The sequence below is a fragment of the Simochromis diagramma genome, unplaced genomic scaffold, assembly GCF_900408965.1.
Source record: "Simochromis diagramma unplaced genomic scaffold, fSimDia1.1 OVJJ01000304.1, whole genome shotgun sequence".
In the NCBI taxonomy this organism is placed as follows: domain Eukaryota; kingdom Metazoa; phylum Chordata; class Actinopteri; order Cichliformes; family Cichlidae; genus Simochromis; species Simochromis diagramma.
The window spans coordinates 6,901,926-6,926,813 of NW_024387030.1; the positions used below are offsets into that span (position 1 = coordinate 6,901,926).

The 24,888-nt window shown below is 40.4% G+C and overlaps 1 protein-coding gene across 3 annotated transcripts in view; it reads left to right on the top strand.

Annotated features, from left to right (window-relative positions):
- Positions 1 to 24,888, top strand: part of slc25a21 (solute carrier family 25 member 21) — an 86,510-nt gene that overhangs the window by 39,953 nt on the left and 21,669 nt on the right. For 2 of the 3 annotated variants that reach the window (XM_040042859.1, XM_040042858.1), the window contains one exon: positions 18,378 to 18,426. In XM_040042859.1, the coding sequence (XP_039898793.1) occupies positions 18,378 to 18,426 (49 nt within the window). The other variant, XM_040042860.1, reaches the window with a different exon arrangement.

The window sequence follows — 24,888 nt, forward strand, 5'->3', positions numbered from 1 at the left end:
CCAATCTGGTAGCCTTACTGAGTTGTTACTGAGCTGATGGCAAATTTTGTTAGAAATTAGTGAGAAGGCTCAGTTCCTCAAAAATCTTAACTTTTAGATTGAAAGACAAAAATATTTTCAGAAATTATAAGCCCAAACCCAAGGAATTATTTTCGTATGCCTCGCTTCGCCAAGACACACTGACTTTAAGCGTATTCTGTGCAATCATTTCAACAAAGTAGCCTCATTGTCTTTCTTTCAGGAAGCAGGGAGGCAGCTACTGCATGTTTCCATGATTTGTTTACAGCAGTTATACCAATATATCAAAGTTAATGTGACAGTGATGTATTAGTGTTTCAAAATGCTAACTGCTGCACCTTTAATATGCATCTGGATGTTTATTATACAAACTTGATTTCTCTTCCATGTCAGTCAGCCATGCATCCATATTGTGTTTACCCCCATAAACACCTAACAACCTAAACAGCAGTCGCATAAACTGACTCTGAGTATGACCCCACCCCAACCCTCCCCTCCCTCACCCCATGGTGGCCCAGACACCACGCAGCCCCTGTTATGACAGCTCCCAGCGCTGTTTTGATTTAGCCAAGGCACGACACACACATCCGCAGTTATAATTCAGTAATTTGTGTTTGTGCATTCAGTGACAATTGTGACAAATGACTGGCCTGAAGTGAAACGCCTACCTGCCCCCCTCCCAAACGCCCCCCCCTCCTTGTTTCCTGCCCGAGCCGACGCACGCTTACACTGCTCAGGTGTATGCTCAGAGGGCTTGCGTGTTCAGAATGAATAGGCCAGCTGACAAGGGAAATGTTTACATGAACGTGTTTGTTTTGAATGTGATTTTTATTGATGAATCATATCAACTGTGGAGGTCTGTATGATCACGTTTAGAAAGTGGGTGTCATGTTAGGTCTGCTGTTTTTTTTTTTTTTTTCGTCTTCTTGTGGTGCAACAAATCCCTAAAGGGCTTATGCACATAGTTTGTATCCTTTTCAGGCAACATGCACTCCCTGTCCGAACACACATACTCAGTCATAGACGGTAATCATTGCATCTAGCCAGCCCGCTCATTTACATTTTCCGGGGCATTTTTCATCATAAGCGCGTTCTGTCATCAATATTTGTGGGGAAATTGAGGGTTCGCAATGGAGCGGTCTTCAGCAGAACACGGAACCCATTATGGAAGCCAGGCAGCTACAGGAGGAATTCTGGTAATGTTGTATCCACAAAATGAGTTCCATTCCCTTGGAAGAGCTGTGCATAGTTAGGGATGTAATACTCATATGGAGTAGTTTATGAGGATTAAGAGGTTTTATTTAGTCTATGGGGCCAGCAAGCCTCCTCTGTGCAACCCTCATCACATCCTAGCCTCTCTCTGTTCTTGAGTGGATGACCAATGGCAAAGGAGGTCTCTGAGTCTGTAGAATTGAATGTTTTTGGTGGTGACAGTGTCTGACACAATCCTGTGTGCCAGCCACCATTTTCTCCACCACACTGAGCCTCAACAGGCCTGAGCTTTAACACCTGTGGCAGGTGGACTTTGTGTGTGTGCAAGGTTTTCTGGTTGTTGTTTTTTTTAGACGGCTCTCATTTTCTGGCCTCTTTCCAACTTATTTATGAAATTTTAGTGCACGCTTTTATTTTGAGCAAAAAGGCTTTGTGAGGCATTGACTCAGCCATAACAATGTATACTTAAAGTTTGTTTTCTTGTATTATTATAATGATTGTAGATTTAACTTACTCATTTAGTTGATATGCATATTTGTGTGTGCGTGTGCTCAGGAGTGTGTGGCTTTCCTCCATGTTTTTTCCCAGAAGGAAAAGGCTCATGTTCACTCTCTAACTCGTCCTGGTAGAGGGTCAATTGCAACCATTTGGCTGCTAGTCTGATCCAAAGTAAACATTTGGAGAGAAGCACTGTACAGGCAGGTACCTGGGGGCTCTGTGTTGCTCAGTTTTGCTCTCCCCCTCCTTTCCTCCACCTCCCCCTCCCATCTCCACCTCTACTTCTTCATGCACGTCGGTGGGCCATGCTCCTCTAAAGACTGGAGGGTCGCTGCTTTTGAACCAAGCCAACTGATACACTGGGTCCGTGAGATGTTTCTTCTTGTGGGACAGGCTTTGAAGAGGGTCTGATTTGTTGGCCGGGTTGGTCCTGCCTCCTTGCTGTGGTCTGGCTAGTTTAAAAGTACTGGAAGATCACAACCAGAGACAAACCAGCCTAGGTCTATTTGACATGCACGCAGAACACAAAGCACATCTCTCTCACTGTGTAAGCTATCAGAAATATGGTTTTAATTTAGGGGTCTGTGTGCCAGTTAGATTAACACAGGTCCAGGCAGGGGCCACTTTTGTTTTGTGTGTCAACAGAGGTAAGGTCTGCTGCAGATTTGCTGTGAAGTGTTGGGAGGACTTCTGGTCGGAGTGCCGCTCTGCAGCTCGCAGACTTTTGAGCCTGATGGCAGGCGACTCCTTTAACTGGGGCTGGGGAGCAGTCTGCACAGCTCAATTTTGCCCACATTAATCAAACTCACATTTCCTCACATCAGCCAGTGTGCCCATCAGCAGGGCCAGCTTGTTAGCATAATGAATTCAGGTGATTTTTACACAGAGGGCCACAGTCTTCAAAAACCAAATTCAGCTTGTTGGAAGAGGAACAAAAAATGACCTTTTTCTTTTTACACGTTGTGTTTTTTCTTGCATTTAATTTTTTAATTTAATTTCTGTATCCTCGATGGAAAAAAGAGACAATATTTAAGTGTCAGAAATCATAGGGAGTTAAAGTTAAAATGGCTATTTCTGTGCCCAGTGAGTTATTTCATTTCACGCAGACTTCCTGTTGGTATGAGTGAGGTTGGGAGGGGGGTGCAGAGGGTCAGCAAGAAAAGAAGGGGCTTGTGGGGTTGTGGAGGTGGTGGGGTGTCTGTCTGAGAGAGTGAAAGCATGCAGTCAGACAGTGGGAGAGACCTTTGCCGTCCATTCATACAGGTGCTTATAATTTGCAGCGTGTGATTAATCATTGTTGTGTTTGGGGGTGACATCTTGTTTAATGGATCTGTCCATCTCCCTTCTTTCACTGTTCAGGGGAGGTAAGCCCTAAAGTAGAATGCTTAGTCAGACATGTGTGCACACACTCAAAGAATTTCACATCAAATTGTGATTTTAAGCTTGTCTTTTTGCTTCATCACAGTCCTGCATTGGAATCTACGCTGACATTAAAGTAAAGAGAAAAAAAATGACCGGAGTGTGAGGTAGCCAAATGCAACATGTGTGCAAGCCCACCAGCTGCCTCCACACAGAGGTAGTGGTGTTTTCCGTGTATGTTTGCTTTGGGTGGAGGGCAAGCGGGCTGGTCAGCATGGCTGTAAATCAGAGTCTTCCTGATGGAACCCTGATGGACAGGAACCTAATCTGTCCCCGGTGTGTCATTATGCGCAACCTCCCAGATAGCTACAGATCCTGCTGCTCCTCTCATCTCACCCTGGCCTCAACACACACACACACACATATGCACATACACAGCATACCCATGTCCACAGTGAGTCAGTCAGGGCAGCCTTCTGGAAACCAGAGACAGTAACAGAGACACACATGTGGAACATAAACCCGTTGAGCCAGTGTCAAGAGTTCATCGTTAGCATCTGTCATAGCAAGGTTGATGCCCAAAAAGCATTTGCTGCTCTCACACCGCAGCGGCTCACTCTTGCTCCAAATGTACACAGGCCATGCAGCTAGAGCGCTGTCGCCAAACTGGCTTCAGTAATGGCTAAACATAAGCAAACTGATGGATCCTTTTAGGACATGTCAGGATCTGTCCCAAGGCCTGACTAGCGCCTACACAACGGCCCTCACACATTGACGTGAATCGGAGCCAAGGTGTCATCTGTTAGTTTTATGAGCCTTTACATAACCAAATCCAAAAGAAAATACTGTGTTTCCATTTGACACAAAAATAAAAATGGTCACTGAAATTTATGATGTTTTATCTCACTTTTTTTAAAGATTCAGTTACGTTGTAATTAAATTTACTTAAATCCTCCAAAATACTCAATAAAACAGTTGCACTTTCCTTTTTACGATTTATTTCATTTTACGGATCGGTTTTAAATGGTGTATGTTATGTTTTGGGAAAAACTCCTTTTAATATTGTTAGTCTGGTTACTGTGTGACTTTCTCCCCCCTTTTGAAAAACAACAACAAAAAAACCCCACTACCTCTCATTCATAATTCTCTGCTGACAGTTTGGAGTTATTTCAGCTTTTCTGGCAAACGGCAGGATAAAAGCGACCACCACAAGCGTGCATGGTTCAGCTGGAGTTTGTCCAACGAGGAGATCCTGACCCCTCAATTACAGGATGATGGAGCTATTTCGTCCTTTGCGTGTTGCTGAATTTCATTAACAATTTGGCATCCACACATGTGAAATTAACTCGGTGCAGCTTTGAATTAAAGCATGTTAGCTTACATGTAAGCTCTTTTTTTTGACAGTGATTTTCATGCATGTGCATTATGTGATACTCCTGGAGTATATATTTAAAAAGGCTCCTTCTAAATGCTGCTCAGTACATGTGTGACCTTTGGTTCTGTCTGTTTCCTTCAGCAGCAAGTTTCTCACAAAGCCAGAAACCGAAGAGCCAATGCTATAATCGGAGGCCATCAGAGAGACAAAACGCGGATCTGCTCCATTGACAATGAATCTGAGACCCGGAGAATGTTTGCTTGACCTTTCTCTGCATCACTTTGGACACTGAGTCAATTCAAAAAGTCGATCCCTCATTCAGTGTCAGTGAAGCAGCGCCTCGGTTTGTCTCTTAAATGACTACATCTAGAGAGCCTGGAGTCTCATTTCCAGCTCTGAGTGGCATGTGATCATGTATGCAGTCTTGACTTAACTGTCTAAGACTGCAGGTATACTGCTGTGTTTGTTCTGGTTTATGGTGGATTTCCCTAAATTGACCTTTTTTTTTTTTTCTTTTTTTTTTTACTCCCAGCACTTTCAGTTCACACAGCACATGACAGAACCAGTTTCTCCCTTGCTAAGCCTCTCTGCATCTGGTACCCTATCTCTACATCTCTTATTTGTATATCTGTGACCTTGAAAGCACCGATAGGCTGAGGATAAGGCCTGTATTGTGATTAGGCCCAAGTATAGTTTCCCTGATGCTGGGTTAGCGACGTGGCACTGGGCCATCTGCCAAAAAAGCTGTCGGCGACGACCTGTCACGCTTTAAGCCAATAAGCCTGCCTGTCCACCCGTCTGTGACAATTTATTACCCCGTTTCAAATAATGTTGATAAATCATAGACAAAACACAAAGCTTTGCTCCTGATTGCATAATTACTGCATCCAACCACGGTCATATGTAACATAATCACGGTCTCTCATCAGGCTCAAACCACCAGCGTGCATCTGGAGCTGCATTATGCAATGTTTGGAAAGAGACACAGCAAGCTTGCTGACTATATGTGTGAAGCTGTTCAGTTGGATGTCTTGTATGAGAGTCTTATATATAAAAGAGACATTTAAACAAGAACAACCTCCTCCCACTGTTTTCAAGTGCTGGAACATATTTTGACTGTGTTTAAGCAGTGATGGCTGAGTGCATTTACACTTGGTAATGGCTTCCTGCCTTTAACTCTCTCGGCTTAAGACAAGAGGGGAACCATGCGGGTACTTCCCCTTTGCTACTGCAGTGAGTATAGCCTCTACTCCTATAGCAGCCTTGTAGCTCTTCTCTTTTTGCCCCTTATACTTTTCAGGCAGCCCAGAATAAAAAGGACAGACCACCCCGTGAGCCTTTTCACTCTCTTTCCTACTGTATCACTTCTACCATGGATAGTTTGTTGCCTGAAAGATGGTATCACTCTTCAGGAATGTCCGCTGGTTTTTCAGTCCCTGCATCATTTGCATTTATCTACCTTGCAGCCTTACCCAGTGCCCACAAAGATTGTATGTTTGGAGAACGTCCCTACCATGATGCGTCCCGAAATGTCAGCCAAAATGCACTTTCTTCCAGGTGGCATGAAGCCTGGGTCCGCAGAAGATTTCTGCACTGGCTGTATTTTCAACCTCAAGCTAGATCCTGAGCTGCAAAGTTACAACTTTGCACATGGTAGCTTTTCTAGCTTTATATGTCTCCCAGCAGCTTGCCATTATAGCACACAGGTGCTCAACAGCCTTATAACACTGAAAGTGATGGTCTTCTCTTTTTTAAAAGATGAGTCACTGGGCTTCAGCCTTAGTGTCCATCCAGCCTGCTGTAGACAGCAGCTTGTAACGGGGGGACTTCAGCATATAGACACAAGGTGTTAACAACTAATTAAAGAATTTACTGCCTCACTAAAACTCCATTATTGGTGTTCCCTCCCAATTATTGGCTCTATTATCAGCTTTTATGGACTCAGGTGAGCTTCCGGGGGAATTTACGCTTGTTTTGGCCGAGCGGTCAGTTCTGTCTCCATTTTTTTTTAAAAACAAAGAAAAATTGATTGTCTATGACAACTGTATAGCAGATACTAAAATCTTACAGTTATTACAGTGACACACACTACTGGTGGTTAATTTCCCATTTGCTTGATACATTAAATAAGGTTTCTGCAGCTGCTTTCCTTTCTCTCAGGCAGAGTCATTTTTTGTCAATGGCCACATGTGCTTTCCATCCCCCCCCCCCCCCCCCCTCTCTTTCTCTCACCTCTTTGTGTATTACTCCATCTCTGTCTCACATCCATCCACTAGGTGACAGTAATGACACAGCTCTCCCCTCTGGGGGTTGAAGATGGGATGAGGTGTAATTTTTATTTACAAAACGTGAATTTTCTAAGAACTATAGGTTACAGCCAGAGAAGTGATGTTATAGCGACGCGGTGACGTGGCGGTGAAGTTAATGCTGGCAGTGCACGTGGTGAAAACTCCACTTACTACCCATTTACCATTCTGCTCCACATCACTCAGCAGCATATAAAGACTCGGCATAATGGCCCATGTGCTGTGTATCTGTACAATTTCATAAAAATACTAGAGGTTGTTATTTTAGCTGTGAAATTGTAGTCAGCAGCGACTTTTTTTTATTCTCGTCTAGGAAGTAGTCGTGATGTTTTTCCCAGCACCACTGCATCTAGTCAGCCCTAGCAAACCCCCTCGGTGCCACTTTGCATCTCAAATCAGAGCAAAACCCCAGTAGTTTCAATCCTATTTGTCTTACATCGCATAACCTTGAAGCCTTATCATTTGAGCGTCCAACTAACCAAGCTAAAGTTTCATATGAACTGACTTTGAACTCACTATTATATATGTATTTTTATATGTATGAAAATGTGTGAGGACATTTCAAACATTAATAGAGTTAAAAAATATTCTGTATCCCAAAATATGTGGTCATATTATTAACCCAACTTTTTTTGGTGTAAATATTAAGCCATGCAGAAGAAGCTAGATATATGCAACTATAAAATTGTTGCTAATTAAATGTGTTTTATTGTCATCGCTTACTCAAAATTCAGCCATGAAGTGATCTATTTAAGCTATATCATTATATATAGATTTTCTCAGCATAATTTTTAGCTCCTGGCCAAAGTCAGTGGAGCAGGTGACAAAATTTTAAGCTTTGTAACTGGCTAAATTGATATATTGCAGTCAAGTGAAATTCTTCCTTATTTGCACTTTTAAGGAAACTTTCCGATGCAGCTGCTCCTCTTTTGCATAGATGGTTGAAGTGCCGATCTGATTGGCAGCGCACAAGTTGATTCAGGTGCAGTCATTGGTATCTGGTGTCATACATTTTTGATCCAATCATCCTTGGTAATTCCACTGAATTTGTGCCAAACTAGTGACTCATGTCTTTTGCCCACTTATCTGCAAATGAAGCACAACTGCCAGTTAAGCCAATTGGCTTTGATAGGGGTTGTTTTCTAACAGACAAAAGCAGAGAAGTGTGTGCGAGAGTACAGCTTTTTAAAGGTATTATACCGGAGGGTGAAAATTATGCAACAATTTTTGTAAAAGCAGAAGTTCATGTGGTGTGTGTGTGTGTAGGTGTGTCTTATATAACAAAGGGTCAGGTTTTATCTTCAGTGATGGAGAACAATTACTCTGCTGTAAGACTAGTACTGAGGAAAGCCATTGATATCCAAAGATGCTTTTAACAAAGAGCGTTATTTCTAGCCATTGTTGCCATCTCAGGTATGAGGGATGTAGTTTGTTACTGTGTTCAGCAATAATACTTTTTTCATTTATCAACAAACAAGGATAATTATTCTCTAAATTATTAACTCAATAAATGCAATATTTGCTGTTTTTTAAGATGAATGTACACCATCCAGGCACAGTTCTGCGCCCTTCCAGTTAATTTCCGCTTTTTTCCACACTGTCAACATGCTCTCATTAGCTGATTCCATTAAAATAATTCAGTTCAAAGAAATGATTTAAACCCTGCACATAAATGCTCCTAATTTTAATTTCTGTCACAAGTTTTGGTTTATATTTTGATTTCTCTGCTTACTTTCCAGCTAGTTTTCACTCCTTCCCCACGGCACAGTTGGTAATTGTGTAGTGTGTACTGTGAAGCTGGCCTGTCATAGCTCGTAGTCCATTTGTTATAGTGACAGTCTATATATCAGGCTTTTTAGATTAGGGAAAATACTCAAAAGTCATTCCACCTAACGTATGAGAACATCAGAGGTACCCCCAGGGGAACAAGTATAAGCTGAGAATCAATTTGCTCTTCAACACTTCGGTAGCAGTGCTTACTGCTCATTTTCTTCTCCAGTGTCATTACATGGCGGAGGAGAGTTGTGTAATAGTGTAATTATTTAACATGTGCAGACTAGAACAATGTGGGGTGATGACCACAAAATAATGTCTAAAGGCTGACATAATGTGCACTAAACAAGCTTAGCACCACGTATACACACATGCCAGCCTGCATAATGGCTGAAAGAGTTGTTTTTAAAAACAGAGGACATTTGACAACAGCAGTCAAATATTTTGATCCAGAGAGTCATTTCAGGGCTATATCAGTTTCAGTGTGCAAATCCACTGTAGCATAAACTTAATGCAGAAAATAAACATCTCAGTTTCTTTGTTATTGTCTGAAGTCATGATGGTAGAGAGGAGTTTGTGGAGAGGACGAGCTGTTTATGTTTTTGCACTGTTTTGGTTACCTGTAATCTCTCTCTATCAAGGCTCTGTGTAGATGGTGTGAAAGTGAAATCTCTTAATGCTGTAGTTCCTTTTTTTTAAAGACATGTCTTACGTCTAAATAATATTGTCACAAATTAATTTATATATAATATTATAATACATAGTAATAAAATCAACTGGTACCAACAGTCAAGAAGCATGCACTTTGTTTCCTGGCCAGATCTGACCTGTAGGCTTAATCTGAGGTTTCGCACCAGCAGGTTATTTTTAGGGAAAGTACACAAAGTGGATGTGTAAAGAGATGTGAAAATAATTATTAATGTTTTCAAGCGAAAACATTTCATGAGCCTCGGACATATAATTTGAGTTAAAAATTACATGGTTTTCACCTGCTGATTTGGCAGATGTTACACTGGGCTTGTAGAGGCAGTTGAATGAAATGGGTGGCTGCAAAGCCTCCGGAAATAAAAACATATCCTTAAGACGTTTGTGTCTGTCATGCATAATGGTGGAAGTTCAAATCCCGGTATTTCTTTTATCAAATATTTGCGTGAATTAAATCTAATTCTTTGCCTAGAAAAATCTAAACAGGTATATAATATATATATAATAAAATATCCCCTCTGTCGTCATTCCTTTAATTTAGCAAGATGGTACAATGACTGATACCCAGATTTTAAGGATTGTAGTGAAGTAGCAAGGAAACGTATTAACAATGTTGCCCGTGCTATGCTTATCACTTATTTTTAATAAAATGACAGCTTTGTTTGGAGATTATATTTAACCATATTTTATATTTTACATATAAAAATAGTCAGTGCATTTACATTTGACTTACTGTGCCTTTTAATTTTTTTAATGAAATGTATGAATCATCTGTATACGTAAAACAGCTTTTTTGAATCTTAAATTTGCTCTGGAACTTTTAAGTTTAAGAGGAACTGTAGTTGTTAGTGGCTCTGTTGTCAATTGTATTGTCATTTTTCAACTGAGTTTGTGTTACAAATACTGATCTATACTTCAGGCAGCTCCTTGTCTCTCCTTTTTGACGGCAATAAAAGTCTCAGTATGTTAAAAATGTAAAGTGTTTTACAACAAAGAATAAAAGAATGTATTTTTAATGGTATGAGAAACAAGTATAACATAGTCAAATGTTTTTAATTTTTTTTAGTACTGCTGTTGGAGCGTTTTATCTCGTGACCTGTCACAACCCACAGGTTGGGGAACAACTGGTTTCCAGTGGACAATGTAGCAGCTCAAACCTCCTGAAGGGTTTATAGTTGCATGTTGCGCTCATATTTGTAGAGCCATACTTCACACCCTCTAACCTTTGTTAGAGGATTACAGAGTTTATTTAGATGGTGACAGGTGTCCTGCAGGAGTTGGAGAAAATTTGCTTAAAAAGCAATCCTCATGAAAGAAATCACCCTGAGAGGACACGGAGCACTTCCTGTCAAACATCAGTTACACCAGGTTTTGCATCCATTTTGTACCCTTTTCTTCTCCGCCTGATAGCCACTTCCGCCTTCACGGTGTAGCTATTTGCATCGTATTGTTTTTCCTACAGATGGCCATGTAGAGAAAAAAGAAAAGATGTCACCACAAGTTTTAAGAAACCAGTGACAGTAATGAAGGATGCAGGCTCTCACACTGACACTGATATCTATCATTTGTCTATCAGGGCAGACAGCTCAGGTTGACCCAGTCAGCTGCACATGCACCTGACTCACCTTTACACTTCCATCAATATCGCAGAGTTCATCTCAAGTTTGACAGACAGAGACAGAGTCATGCTTTCCCTGTGCATAGCCAGTGGGGGAAATATGCCATGACTTCCAAGATAAATCTAAACTGGAGACAGCACACTTATGGAATAACCAATATATCATTTACAAATGTAATATTCTAGTCAGCATATTCCATGATAAATGCAATCTTTGTTTGTTTCCTCCTACCATTTATTAAGGCCAGAAAACAGAAAAATAAATAAATAAAATAAGGAGCTGTTTGATTTGATGGAAATTGCTCAACTGTTACACAAAAAGGCGGCAGTATAAGGTGAAGGGAAAGGATTCTTTTTTTTCACTCACTTCTTGCCAACTCATGCATTTATGGCTTCTGACCTGTAAACAGGGCATGCCAAGGCTCTGCAGGAGACAGGAAATGTGTCATTTGTTATTAAGAACTTATTTATTTTAACATAGAAGAGGAATTGCATAAAAACTATCTGGGATGGTGAAACTCTGAATGTGTTCTTAAAGATTTGAAAAGTAATTTGAAGTGTTTACACGCATTGTAATTCCCAGTTTTGCCCTTTTTAATTCTACCGCACTGCAACGTGGAAGATACTTTATGTCTATAAATGTATGTAACAGTTTGTTAATTCTAGTTTTAACATCCTGAACCTTTTAGATCTAATATTTTAGCTTCAATGGCTTAACTTCGGTGAGAATATCCACAGTGTGTGCCTTATGATGTAGTAGACATCTCAGACCCAGAGAAAGTGTGAATGCTTGCACTTCATGTCAGAGCCCCCCGGGGGTAAAAAAAAAAAAAAAAATCCCCCACTGTCACTAGAGATGGCCCTGCTTGTTTTTCTAAGCACCCTTTGAGCTTTTTCAAGTGTAGAATTAGGGAGTGTTTGGGGACTTAACTGGGAAGCTTCTGCACTCCCACAACAGGAAGCATGATTGGTGATATTTGTGATTAATAGCTCATAATAGCCCTGTCTATCTCTCTCTGTCTTTCTCTCAGGCTCACTCTCTCGGCTTTCTTTTTCCACATGTACTAAGCTTTCTTTTAAATAAATAAATTCATATGCAGTAAGTTTCTCCATATATGATTTAGATGACCCATTCCTAGAAGAAAAAGTCACTAAGATTCCTTATTCATCATTCCTTTAGATAATGAAGAAATGCTTTTTGGCTACTTTAGTTACCTCTCTTTTTAATTATCTGTAATATACAGGTTTATTTTCTAGAAAGGCATTTCACTTTCTCCCCATGGCATCATTATACACTTATGACAGATAGCTTCTGCTATGATTGGATGAAAATGGTTTATACTCCATTTCAGTTTTAATGTGATCAGTTTGGAACCATTACACCAGCTGTTTTCTGTGAAAACACCTTTGGCTCAAGGGCTGTATTTCAGTACTACGGTTTGCCTTACTTGGTAGTAACTAAAGTTTAATGGCTTGACCGAAACAGGGAGACCCCATGTTATTTGGGCACTTTTATGTCACATTTATATCATGCACTTCCTCGATTTGTCTTGTTTTTTTTTATTTTATTTTTCACATATATACGTATATATATGTGTGTGTGTGTGTGTGTGTGTGTGTGTGTGTGCGTGTGCGTGCGTGTGTGTGTGTGTATTGGGTTTTGTTTTGTTAAATAGCACGAAGGTGAAGATGCAGCCAAAATAAACCGTGACTTACTTATCTGGTGATTCCCATGAGTTCATCATCTCTACCGCTGCATTTTTTAATTTATCTGATCGCAAAGACATTCTTCTTTCATTTTTCCCTTTGTCCCTTCTTTCTGCTTTAAAAGAGCTTAAAATTAAGTTGATTTTCTAAATCAGCGTGCCCAGCCTCGCTGCTGATGGATATCATGTTGGCTTTGTGACTGCAGTGGAGCAACACCTTGCAGGGTTTGTTTAGCATTCCAGGTCCGATGTGTTTTGAAAGGTATTAATGGAGGACATGGAGGCATGAGATATTTCCTGCAGGTTCAGTCAGGTGCCCTTGTTAAAACTCGAGTCAGCCTGCAAGGTGACGCTTTGTCATTATGACACTCGTGCTTCTTGTCACGCCTTGAAACCACAGAGCAAGCTGCGATTTTCTGCTCTGGCTCTCAATGAACCAAGTAATACGTTGGTTTTGGAAAACAATTAGCAATGTTGGATCGGTTTTAAAATGCATTAGAAAAAAATTCACCAAGCTGTTTATCTGTCACCTTTTTTTTTATCTCTTCGTGCTCTTCATGATATTTCACTAACAAAGTGTACAGTTTACATAATTTTGACATCTTTACAACTTTCAAAGTGTCAGTATTTTATAGAATTAATTAAAATAAGTTATTATTAAATTTAAATAATTAATATATTATAAATATTGTTAAGAAAGTAGTGTTTAAGCCATTGTTTGAGATTATAGCATTCATTGGGTCAAGTAAGCATGAGAAATAACCAGCTAGTTTGTCTTTCAAGTATTAGCCCATTAAGCAAGGAAAATCTTGCTTCCAAGCATTGACCTTCTCCTTGTGGTTGCTGGGAATTACAGTCATTCAATGTGTGTCTTGGCAAGATGGATGACACCTGCACCCATTGAGCAATCATTCCCTGGTGCGCTATTGTTGTTCTTTCTCACTTTTGCGTGGGAGCAAACTGTATGCATTCCCATGCCAAAACCAATGAAGATAATCATCTCATCTGTGTGATGTATGATCTTCTTTCTTTGGACAAGTTATCAGACGACCTGGAATGTCTGAATACCCGTGCTACCAGTGAAGCTACTTGTTGGTTCTGCTCCAAAGAGTCACTGCACTGTGTAGGAAAAACAAAAAGATTGACTGTGGTGTGATGCAGCAGTTTTTACCACCGATCCTCGTTGTTTTTCAGACATGTGGTGAATGTGAGAGCCAAAATAAAAGCTCTTTTTCACCACTCTGCATTGGCGATGGGCATAAAATTCACCTAATGTTGTGCCACATTAATCTCAGCTCTTTTGTTTCCACTGCTCAGTTCACCTTCACACTGCATCTTAGCCTTGAATGCATGTGTCTGAAATACAAGTGTGGCGGCGTATATTTAAGTGTGTCTAAATGGCTGCGCTCCAGACACTCCTTTGCCATTAGCGCGTGCGCCTCCGTGTGTGTATGTGTGTCTGCAATGTGCTGAATGACAAGCCCTGTCAGTACTATTGTGTATCAGAAATAAAAGAACCTTTAAATAATGGAATTTTCTAATATGCAACTCACTGATGCATGGCAAAGCCATAAACATCAACCAGATGGTGGGTCACTGTAATATTAGGCTCCTCCTTGCAGCTGGAGGAGGGAAGCAATTGCAGAAAGAGTTGCAGCCAAACTCTGGCTAAATATAAGAAAAGTTCAGTAGTATCATCCCTTTAGTGCGTCCTCAGCATGCTCGGTGACTGCATCAGAGACTGTTGAGTGTGAAGTGCTCTCGAGAGTGTGTGGGTTCACTATGGCCGCACTGTATGATTAAAAAGCATTTTGCACTGGCAGTTGGAACAGAAAGGCAGGATACACTGGGGCACAGCGGTGTGAGAATGTCGAGGAAATTACATACTTGGTTTTTTACACAGAGACAGTTTGATGAAGTGTTTCCATTGGACATTAGCAGGAAAAAAATGAGCTGTCTAACATAATTGTTTGGAATTAATTGCTTCTCTGAGAATAGTCTCTATAAATCAGAATTTATTGCAGCAACAACTTGCATCTTTTGTGGACCTGTCATCACTTATGTAATTGCTGTGCCCTTTCTCGCAGTGTATTCTTTGTACTTTGAGTGAGAGGACACGCCACATCATTGTTCTGTTTTATTCCACCTAGTTTTCCCAAAATGCAAATATGTTTGACTTGGAGTTATCAAAATAATCACAAATTGGTTGCATACAACTAGCTGCTGTTTACAGGTTTTTTAACAAATAGAAAACTTCAGTGTGATTATATGTGCTAATATAAAATTGATTTCTAATGCAAATGAATCGATTTTTCAGCACTGCTGGAAATCACTATGGAGTGTCTTATAAATAAACTGCTGTGTGTGAGTGAGATGTCATGTAGAGGTCAGTTTAGGATTATGGCCACAAACTTTATTTTTTTTCTTCAAGTCCACACAGCCTGTCAGTTCATCTGCCATCAACTCTTCTTCAGATGTCCTGTTTGCAAGGGTGTTAGACAAATACTCAGACAAACACAGCTGAGTTTTGCATTAGTGCTTGTCATCACTTAATCCTTTTGCAACTGCCATCTTGGAGGAACAAAGCAGCATACATTGCTAACTGACACGCTGTGGTCCATAATGCACTTAGACTTACATAATGATACCCTGAGAAGTGAAACACACCTCATGAATTGCTGTACCTAAATTGCATACTGTGGCAGACCTGTCAGTTGGTAAAGAGTATCTACTTATAGTCAAAGTCAAAGTCAAAGTCAACTTTATTTGTCAATTCTGCCACATGTACAGGACATACAGAGAATAGAAATTTCGTTACTCTCAAACCCTAGATGAAATAGCAAATGAACATTTAAATATAAGAGAGTGATTAAAAAATGCAAATAAAATAATTAAAAAGTAAAAATTTAACTAAATAAATACAATACAAATTAACAAGAAAGCTATGCAATATACAATATACAATATTCAGGTAAGGGTAAATGACATTGAGTGTAAACCAGGCAGAGTAGTGCAAATAGGCAAATAGTGCAAATGGAGATTTAGTATGTACGGTAAGAGATAGTATAACAACAAAGTCTTATGAGGTAATGGCAGTCCAATGCTCCACAAAGTGACTGGTAACTGGTGCAGGCCAGTGAGTGAGTCAGAGATATACTGGTTTGGTTATAATTATGTATCCTTTAGGCCCAGTTTCCCATACATAGATTAAACCTAACCCTAAATCAAAAGTTGTTTTTCAGTAGGGATTAGATTTTTCTGTTAGTCTAGGGTTACATTTAATCCATGTATGGGAAACTGGATGACAGATTTCCTGTAATCTGAGGTTGATCACAAGGCCCGAAAAACTAGAGTAATCATTTTAGTAAAGTACTCAGATGTGCACAGATAGTCACACCATAGTGTAATGGTTTACACTTCCCTTTGGAGGAGACACACATCTCCTATGGGGTTGCATCAGGAACAGCATGTGGGGGAAAATCTGCCAAATGAAATGTGCCGAGCCGCCTGCTGTGTCGACCTCTTGTGAATAAGTCAACGGCCAAAAGAAGCATCTTCGTCTTTTTCTCTATTTAGATACGCACAGATGCAAAATGTATTTCATGGTTTTAAAAAAATGTAAATAATAGATTACTAATAGATTTTCTGCTCTGTTGTTTTCAGTGTAATTTCTGGTTTGTTTTAATCTCTGCTCATTCTACAACCTAGAGACACGGGCTTTTATTTAGCCATAAAAATGTAGTAGCACCTTTTGTTATGATACAAGTAGTAATGGCTAACTCATATTTCATTTCCACATCAATTCACGAAAATACGTTTTGCATTTTCCCTCCATTACACTTAATGCAGGAGCAATCCTGCTCTGCTGACTATGGCGTGATGTTGGACCTATTTTACATGCGACTCCTGCTTTACTTTTAACTTAGATCACACAGAGGCTCACAATGAGTTGGGGAGAGTTGTATGTCTTTATCTTTGTTTGCCTTCCTCACAAGTGTCCACTGTTTGAAGAAGTTGTCTCTTTTTCCCCTTTGCACTTCCTCCTCTAGTAAACAGGCTGATCGAGCAAACAGGCAGGTTTGGTTTCATCATGTAATCTGATTACCCGTTGAAAGATTTGATGCGCCTCGTCTTCACATCAGGCCTATTAATAGAGAGGACAGAAAACAATCTGTCCAATGGACGGTTGCATTTACCTCTCCAGCGCAGTGTCATTAAGAACCAAAGTCAGGTCAACTGAGCCGTAACAGATGGAATTTTGTTTGACTCTCTGCCACTGGCAACTTGGTTCAGTGCTTCTTAGTTCTCCCATTCGTACATTAAGATGCAACTGTAGACAAAGTAATTTTTACTGTGGTATTTCACTTGATAATTACTTCCCTGGAAAAACCCCAGAAGACACACGCTTTTATAGACAATATGTTTAATTGAGCAAATTAGAAAGACCCCATATTGCACAGCAGCTGTGTACACACACAGTGGAATCTGCAAGGGAAGCCCTCAGAGCCCCAGTAAAGGGATGCAGTGAGAATCGCCAGTTCAAAAAAAAAATCCTGATTGAGTCAGAGAGCCTCCGTGCCAAAGCAGTGGCTTTTCAACACAGATGCACATAGTTAGCATGTGTGTGAAACCTCAGAGTCTTTCAATGATCACCCGGTTGCATTGATTCTGCTGGCATATTGCTGATGTACTGGGTTTGCACGGGTGATATAGTCGGTGGCTTCAGCACTCAGAGGGTTTTTGGAAAGAAAAAGAAGTCTTGCCGGATCTCTCATTCAGACCAATGCATAAAAAACTGAGAATTACTGAAGTAGCTGCTGTTTCCAAAAGGCAGAGTGATAATCAGAGTGATGATGAGGTTCTTATGTAAAGTTGCTAGGACTTGCATGGGTTGCACCTCAAAACCATTTGGTAGAAACATGAAAAAATGTATTTTTACAGAACTTTCCAATTTAAATGGGTTTAAAATGAAAGCGAAACATATCACATGAACGAACATTCACTGTTTTTCCCCAGTTAGACGTTAAACAAGCTTCTTATCAGATTGTTTACAGGGTGACTGTCACACACACACTGTGTTGCTATCTGATGGTCACAGAGATTTCACATACATCTACAAGTTCACATGATCGATGTGGAAGATTTGATTGGCTCACAGCACTGATGTGATTTACAAAAACAGAACAAGAAGACTGACAAAAAAGTCATGACAAACAAAATATACTGATAAACGTTTGTCACGTTATCACTGTTTGTAGATTATTTATTATTTTATTCACATTTAGTTATGTTTTACTAAAATCTCTTAAAAAAATTGTGTGCATGGGCTGACTGTCCCAAACCTAAATATGCTCAATTTAGACTAAGTAGCAATTGCTGAGCATTTGGAAAGCCAACTTGAAACTATAGAGACTCAAACTCATAATTTTCAATTACTCTCATTTCTGACAAACGTATGCTGCCAATGAATCTTTCTTCAACATACTTAATGCTGTCTTAACCATCAGAAATGTCTGGTTTCTGTTTGTAGTCCAGTTGTATTGACCAGTCATGTTTGAGCAGGCTTTGGTTTCATGCTGGTAAACAGTCTGTGCAGAACGCAGAAGGAGTGCATTTGCAGAAATACAATCTTGAAACCGTTGGAAATCATCCAGTGACTGATAAAAAATGCTTTTCATTTATCTGCATTTGTAAGCAGTCATCAGTGCAGTGAACAAAAAAGAAAGCAAGGAAAATATAGACCGGATTACCTATTCTTTTTAAAGTGAATAATCTTGACTGTTTTTTTTTTTTTTACTTTTTTTTAGGTCTGGTAGAGATCTGCTTGATGCATCCCCTCGATGTGGTGAAGACGAGGTGAGCCACATTTTCAAAATAAAAAATTCCTGCAATACCTTTACCAAATGGCTACTTACAAGGACGCCATTTCAGTCCACATCTGCCTTGAATCTTCTTGGTGGGCATTTGCATCTATGCTGTGAAGTTCCGAGCATACCAGGTCCCCCAGCTCAGCATGCCAAGCCAGTTCTGCAATCCACATTTAAGCAGGCCAAGACAAATGCCAAGAGCCTCAGACGTTTCGTGGAAAATGAAATGCATCATTTACCCATTTATTCCTCACACAATGTTAAGGTTAGATGTTTTCTGTTTTTAAGTCACTCTTCTTTTTTTTGCCTCGTTACCTTATTTAAAAAAAGGCCCAGACCTTTTCTTTCTGAGACTTGCAGAATAAAGCCCATGTCACCGAATCTGTTTGCAGTGTTTTAATGCCTTGTTTCCGTTACCATCTCCTGTTTGTGTGTTATGCAAGAGCGGCAGCAGTCACGAGCTGCAGAGTGATCAGGAGCCTCACACCACAGCGTCTCAGCCAGCCATAAACAGGTCGTGGGCTACTACTAAAGCTTTATAGGCTTTCACAGGCCCAGCCAAGACCCCTGGCTTCATTCTGGGCCCCCCTACCCCCATTCACTACTTGTCCGTAAATTGTGCAGCTTTTTCTGTCATTTACGGCTGCAGTTTCTTGGTAAATAAATTGCTCGGCGTGCCTTTTAAAAAAGTGAGATGGTTGCACTTTAAAGGCAGTGCCACCACCAGAACACAGAAAAGGAAGCACGGGGGATAAAAGCCAGGGGTGAGCGGTGTTGTATTAGTCGATATTCGATACTTTGAAGGCATACCGTGTGATTTATGGTCATGTGTGGAAGCTATTGGGGTTTATTACAGGTAAGTCTTGAGCGCTGCCTGTCCATCCTCACACAGGGTCAGGGTTAAAAGTGCACTCACTATTTGCTTTGTAATGCTCTTCCTTAAAAAGTGGTAAAAGCTGCACTAAAACTGGACAGGTTTATCTGTTTGTTTTCTGTTTGTGTCGCCATGTGTTGACGTTGATAGGCAGATTTTGGCTGGGAATTGGTCAGTGTAATCTGATTCCTTTCTGTCTTAAATAGGGGATTTTTAAAAATTAATTTAAATCACCACTATAGTCAGTATATGAATTTATAAACAACAGGTAGTTGCTGTTTATTTGGCGTGATAATGACACACACAGCTTGTATCTTTGCCGTACACATACAATGCCATGTATGTGTAAATATGCATTCACACTGTACATGTTCACACATGTTCTAACACTTAGTATCTACGCATGAATTCATAAACCAAGCATTACATACCAGCTAATTGGGAAACTGAGGGAGCTGAAATCTATTAGCAGGAACCTTGGAGCCGAGACGCAGACACACCTCCACTGGGTTTCTCTCGCTCTCTGTGTCTCTCCCTCTCTCTCTCAGGCATGGCTCTTATTAGGCACTGGCTCCTGCTTTATTGTCCACCGGTCCAAATTGAACAGCAACTGGTGTAAATTTACTTTTTTCCACCAACACAGAATCAAAGGAGCTTTTTTTTCTTCCTTTTTTTCTTTCTCCCTTTTTCTTTCTTTTAAAGTAAACCCGCCCTAATGTGTACCTGCCGTGGAGTTGATGTTTACCTGTATTGCAAATGAGGATTTGGCTTTCTCCTCTTTCACAGGGACGGGGGGAGCGAACTGCAGATTTAGGACTAACATCAGCAGTTTGCTTCTCCACCAGTAGCCAAATACTGCTGTTATGAATCAACAAAATGTAATGTCACGGACCATTTGGCAGCTTTTACTCGTCCAAGATGACTGATTTGGTAGATAAAGAAATAGCTAGACAATGTAATAGCTCTACATATCTATTAAAGCACTTTTGAGTAATGATAGCCAGCATTTCATTAAAGCACATTCGACATTGCTTTAAATATGGGCAAAAGTAAAAGTCTTGTCAGATGACTCAGAGTGTGTATTTTTGCCTTTGTTGCTGCACTTTAACTCTCTGTGGTGTGTTTACTGACCAGTCAAGCCATGACTCCTGTTACTCACCTTTGCTAACAAGTACATCTATCTTACATCTGAGGGACTCCTGCTGAGCCCACCTGCCATCAGTTTGACTTACAACCGCTTTCATCGTTAAAAGAGAGTTAAACATACAGTTCCTTGGGCACAAGACAGCATTTTATATTTTTGTGCAGCAAATGAATCAGTAGAGGTTATGTCTTGATAAAAAAAATTCTTAACTGTAAAGTGAATTTAGTGTGAATTGCCCTTTTGGTAATATAATGCACATTTCTGTTAATTGTCATACAATTTCAGATAATTTAATTTAAAATATACCACTCAGAGGTTTTGACTTTTCTTATATTGTGTACTCCTCTGGATAATAAAAAGCCTCAGATATAAATAAAGCATACTTCGCACAAAGCAAAGTTAATTGCCCTTGACCCTGATACTCCCGTCATGGACATGGGCAGGAATGTGGAGGTGAAGATGGGGGGGGGGGGTGATACGACGTGGGAAGGGGAGGGCAGTCGTCACTCTAGCCGAGAGAGACAGTGGGACCGGAGTTACAGCTTTTCATTAACCTGGAAACCACCTAGTTACATGGTTCATGGGCTGTTCTCAGCTCACTTGGAGGTAACAAAGGGTGTCGGGCGGCACTTTCTGTAGGGGGGCTGTGCGCTCGGGGCACCCCATCTGAATCTGATCAGGTTCCCCCTCTCATTAGAGAGTCTCAATGAGCCCGCATTTCCCTTCATGTTGAGATCCTGTTACATGGAGCTCCACCCTTATAAACATGCATGCGCAAACATACTCACACACACATCTGAAACAGCTTCCCATCAACCCTTATGCTGTGCTTCCTTCCAGAGAATGAAACCACACCTTCCTCATGTCTGTGTCTGCCTAAGCAGCTTGTGTCACAGGGAAGCTATTTTTTGCTTCTACAGTGCATACATGATCGGATGTGTTTGTTTTAATAAGGCCCCATATTTTTTAAGCAACCGCTCTGATGGAGCCACTCCTTCTTTCTATCTTGTCGCCCTCTGCACCAATTCTGCCTTTTTGCCAATCTAGTTTTTTGTATCCTCTCCTTACTTATTCCTTGTTTGTTCCTCTAAGTCTCTTTCTTTGTCCTCTAACTGCGCTTCATTCAACTTTTTAACCTTTTAAATACAAACGCTTTCTCGTGTTTTTGCATTCTTCTGTGGTTTCAGTTTTTCAGCAAACGTCTCAGTTAACCTGTTGTTGTTTAACCACTACGGTTGTTAATATGAACCTTATTACATAACTACTTCATCAATATCATGTGGAATCTATTGTTTAAACTTGCATCTTTTCTTCTGAATTTGTAGTTAGTTGAGCGATTATATAATGTTTTGTTTTAGATCCCTGTTGTACATGTTTAGAAGATTTGTATTGAATTGTGCAATTCTGTAAATTGTGTTGTATGACATGGCTGTCACTGCAAACCACTAAGCCTGCCAGTAGCTTGTTTCAAGCCTGATTAGAAAAACCTGGTACTAGCCCTCAATTGGGGCAGTATCCATGGAAACACTACCTTCATTTGGTCACAGCACGCATGAAACTTGCTGAGCTTGAAAGTGCTCTTTGATGAGGGCTTTGACAGATGACATCCAGGCTTTTTGGGCAACATGTGACAGCATTAAGGATAGTGAGAGGTTTCAGGCCTCCTCCCTCCACGTCTGTTTGCCCCCAACTGTTTGGTGAACCCCTGTGCACTTAAGGAGGAATCCCTGACACAACCCTCAAACAGCAGGGCACAAAGCAGTAGCAGTCTGATAGCTGATCTTTCCTTGTAAAGGAAAGGCAGGTCAGCGGTAGTCAAGCTGGCTTCTAATCCCCCCCAGCGCTCTCAGTCCGCAGGGCAAGGCTTCGCTCAAAATGTAAAGCTAGACACATGCCGGGCGAATGCAGGATAAACTCAACTTAGTCAGTGCATTGTTTGAGTGAGTTAGTTGTGAGTCCAGTTCAAAAGGCAGAGAGCAATTCTTTTCATGGGCAGAGCAGAACTGCATATTTGGCAGGACTACAATATAAATAGTCATAGCCTAGTCACGCTCGCTTGCATTTCTCAATGGTGAAAAATGCAGTTCAACAGAAGTGTTTGTAATATGGTTCATTAGACTGTTGTACTTACCAAGTCTGCCATCCTAATAACACACTATGAATAATTATTTATATGATTATGTTGATTATTTTTACTCATATTGAGCATAGCACAGGTTGAGGCAATCCTCAAAGTCAAGCCAAGCTAGCAATCATAGTTCATCTGGTATTGTAGAATAGTATTACTAATGCTAATAATAACTAATGCTATTCTGTATACTCAAATGGCAGTGGTAAAAATGGTAAATGACCTGTATTTGTATAGTGCTTTACTAGTCCCTAAGGACCCCAAAGCGCTTTACACAACCAGTCATCCACCCATTCACACACATACATTCGTGATGGCAAGCTACATTGTAGCCACAGCCACCCTGGGGCGCACTGACAGAGGCGAGGCTGCCGGACACTGGCGCCACCGGGCCCTCTGACCACCACCAGTAGGCAACGGGTGAAGTGTCTTGCCCAAGGACACAACAACCGAGACTGTCCGAGGCAGGGGTCAAACCGGCAACCTTCCGATTACAAGGCGAACTCCCAACTCTTGAGCCACGATCGCCCCGCAATCGCAATGCTCTACTTTAGTCTGTCTTCACTGCTTTCTCTGCAAGCAGCTTTGCAGCCCACCTTCATACCAACTCTTTCTTTTCATCCTGTGTATCTGTGTATATAGGTTGGCATTAATGCCTCCTCTCCTCTGTAACCTAGAGAGCTGTACTGCTGGTTTTCCTGCTTCAGGCTTTTTTTCCATTGATGCACTTTAAAGGGTGGGTAGAGACTACTAGAACAGCACAGAACCACCAAATATAAATTACTGCAAATGGAAATAATAATTTTCTTTCGCTGAAGCGGTCCTGACTGAAATGCGAACGATGTAGAAAGGCAGAAAGTAGGGGTGCGGTGGGTTGAGGAGGTGCATCGGTCAATACACCCCACGTTTATGCTGACAGTTCATTTTGTCACAGACCTGCAATTAACATTTGTGGTTTTGTTAACCGTAACCATAATCTTTCTCCTACCAAGTGTTTTAATGTGCCTAACTTATACCTTTATGCATCATAACCACAGTTTTTCCAAAACCTGTGCACTACTATACTAAACTTTCTGCAGATGCTGCAAAAATAGAGTAAAAAACTTTTTTTTAAATTGCTTTTGAAACATTATGAGATCCTTCTGTCTTTTATATGATGGGTGTTTGACTTTTTGGTGGTTTTGTGTTATTTTTGATTTTTTTGTAACTGTTGCTCCATTGTGACTTTATTGTATTGCACAGTGAAAAATAAAATTCATTCAAAAATCAAAACAAGGCTCCTTCCTCTAACCTTCCTTTAAGTGCAACTTCACCTTCAAAGAAGTTTGTCAGCTCTTGCGTTATATGTGGGCAGCTCTCCCAAGATGACGCCATCAATAAGTCCAAAAATAGTTCAGTGAAAAACAGTGACATATCCCTGAATATACCCTTCCTTCTGTCGAGCAGTTTTAATGAAAAACGTTTAAAATATCAAAGAACTAAGAACTGAAATGTTCCATCTCTTTTCAGGCAAGTCACTGCTTAGTCAAGCCAGATTTGTGTCATCGTGACATTGGTGACTTTTACATCAGTGTTTTTCACGGGTTTATTCAAACATGCCAAAACATCACAGAAAAATAGCTTATATTGTATGATCCTTACAGTCTGTTTGTCATCCTGTTTGGTTGCCTGGTTTTCTCATATTCAGCTGAAGGCACAACAGTTGCGCTCTTGGCGTTGCACCAGTTTGCAACCCAAGAACTTTTGTTTGTGTTGTTGTCCAGAAAGCTACATTTCTTCTTGGTTTCAAACCATACTCTTCTGAATGAAGTCTAGAGTTAGATCATCAAGTTCTTTGGCGTCCTTATTGGTACTCACCCCGTATGTAAAATCATCCTACATCAATATGACTGTATTCATTCAGACTTTTTTTTTTTTTTGGAAGTGTTACAGAAACAATCCATTTAGGTTGACGGCTATTGTGGATTAAATGGAAATTTCGACAAACCGCTGACATGTTACAGTTTGGTTGGATTAACAGAAAGGCATGCATGTCTGAAAGATGTTACTACCCACTTATTTTAACCTGACTTTCAACCATAAAAAAGCCCTTAAAAACCACACCCATAGTTTTACAGTTGTGACAGATGTTACTAGAGTTACACACAGCTGTTTGAGCTATAGCTAACAGTCATATGGATTATTATAGAAGTTTGTGTTATAGAGGTGCATGTAAAGAGCATATGGCCTGTCAGTGTTTGTAGTTGAGCACCTGTATTCATTATCAGTGAAGAGGTTCACATTCCAGTGCACTAATTACAGAGTA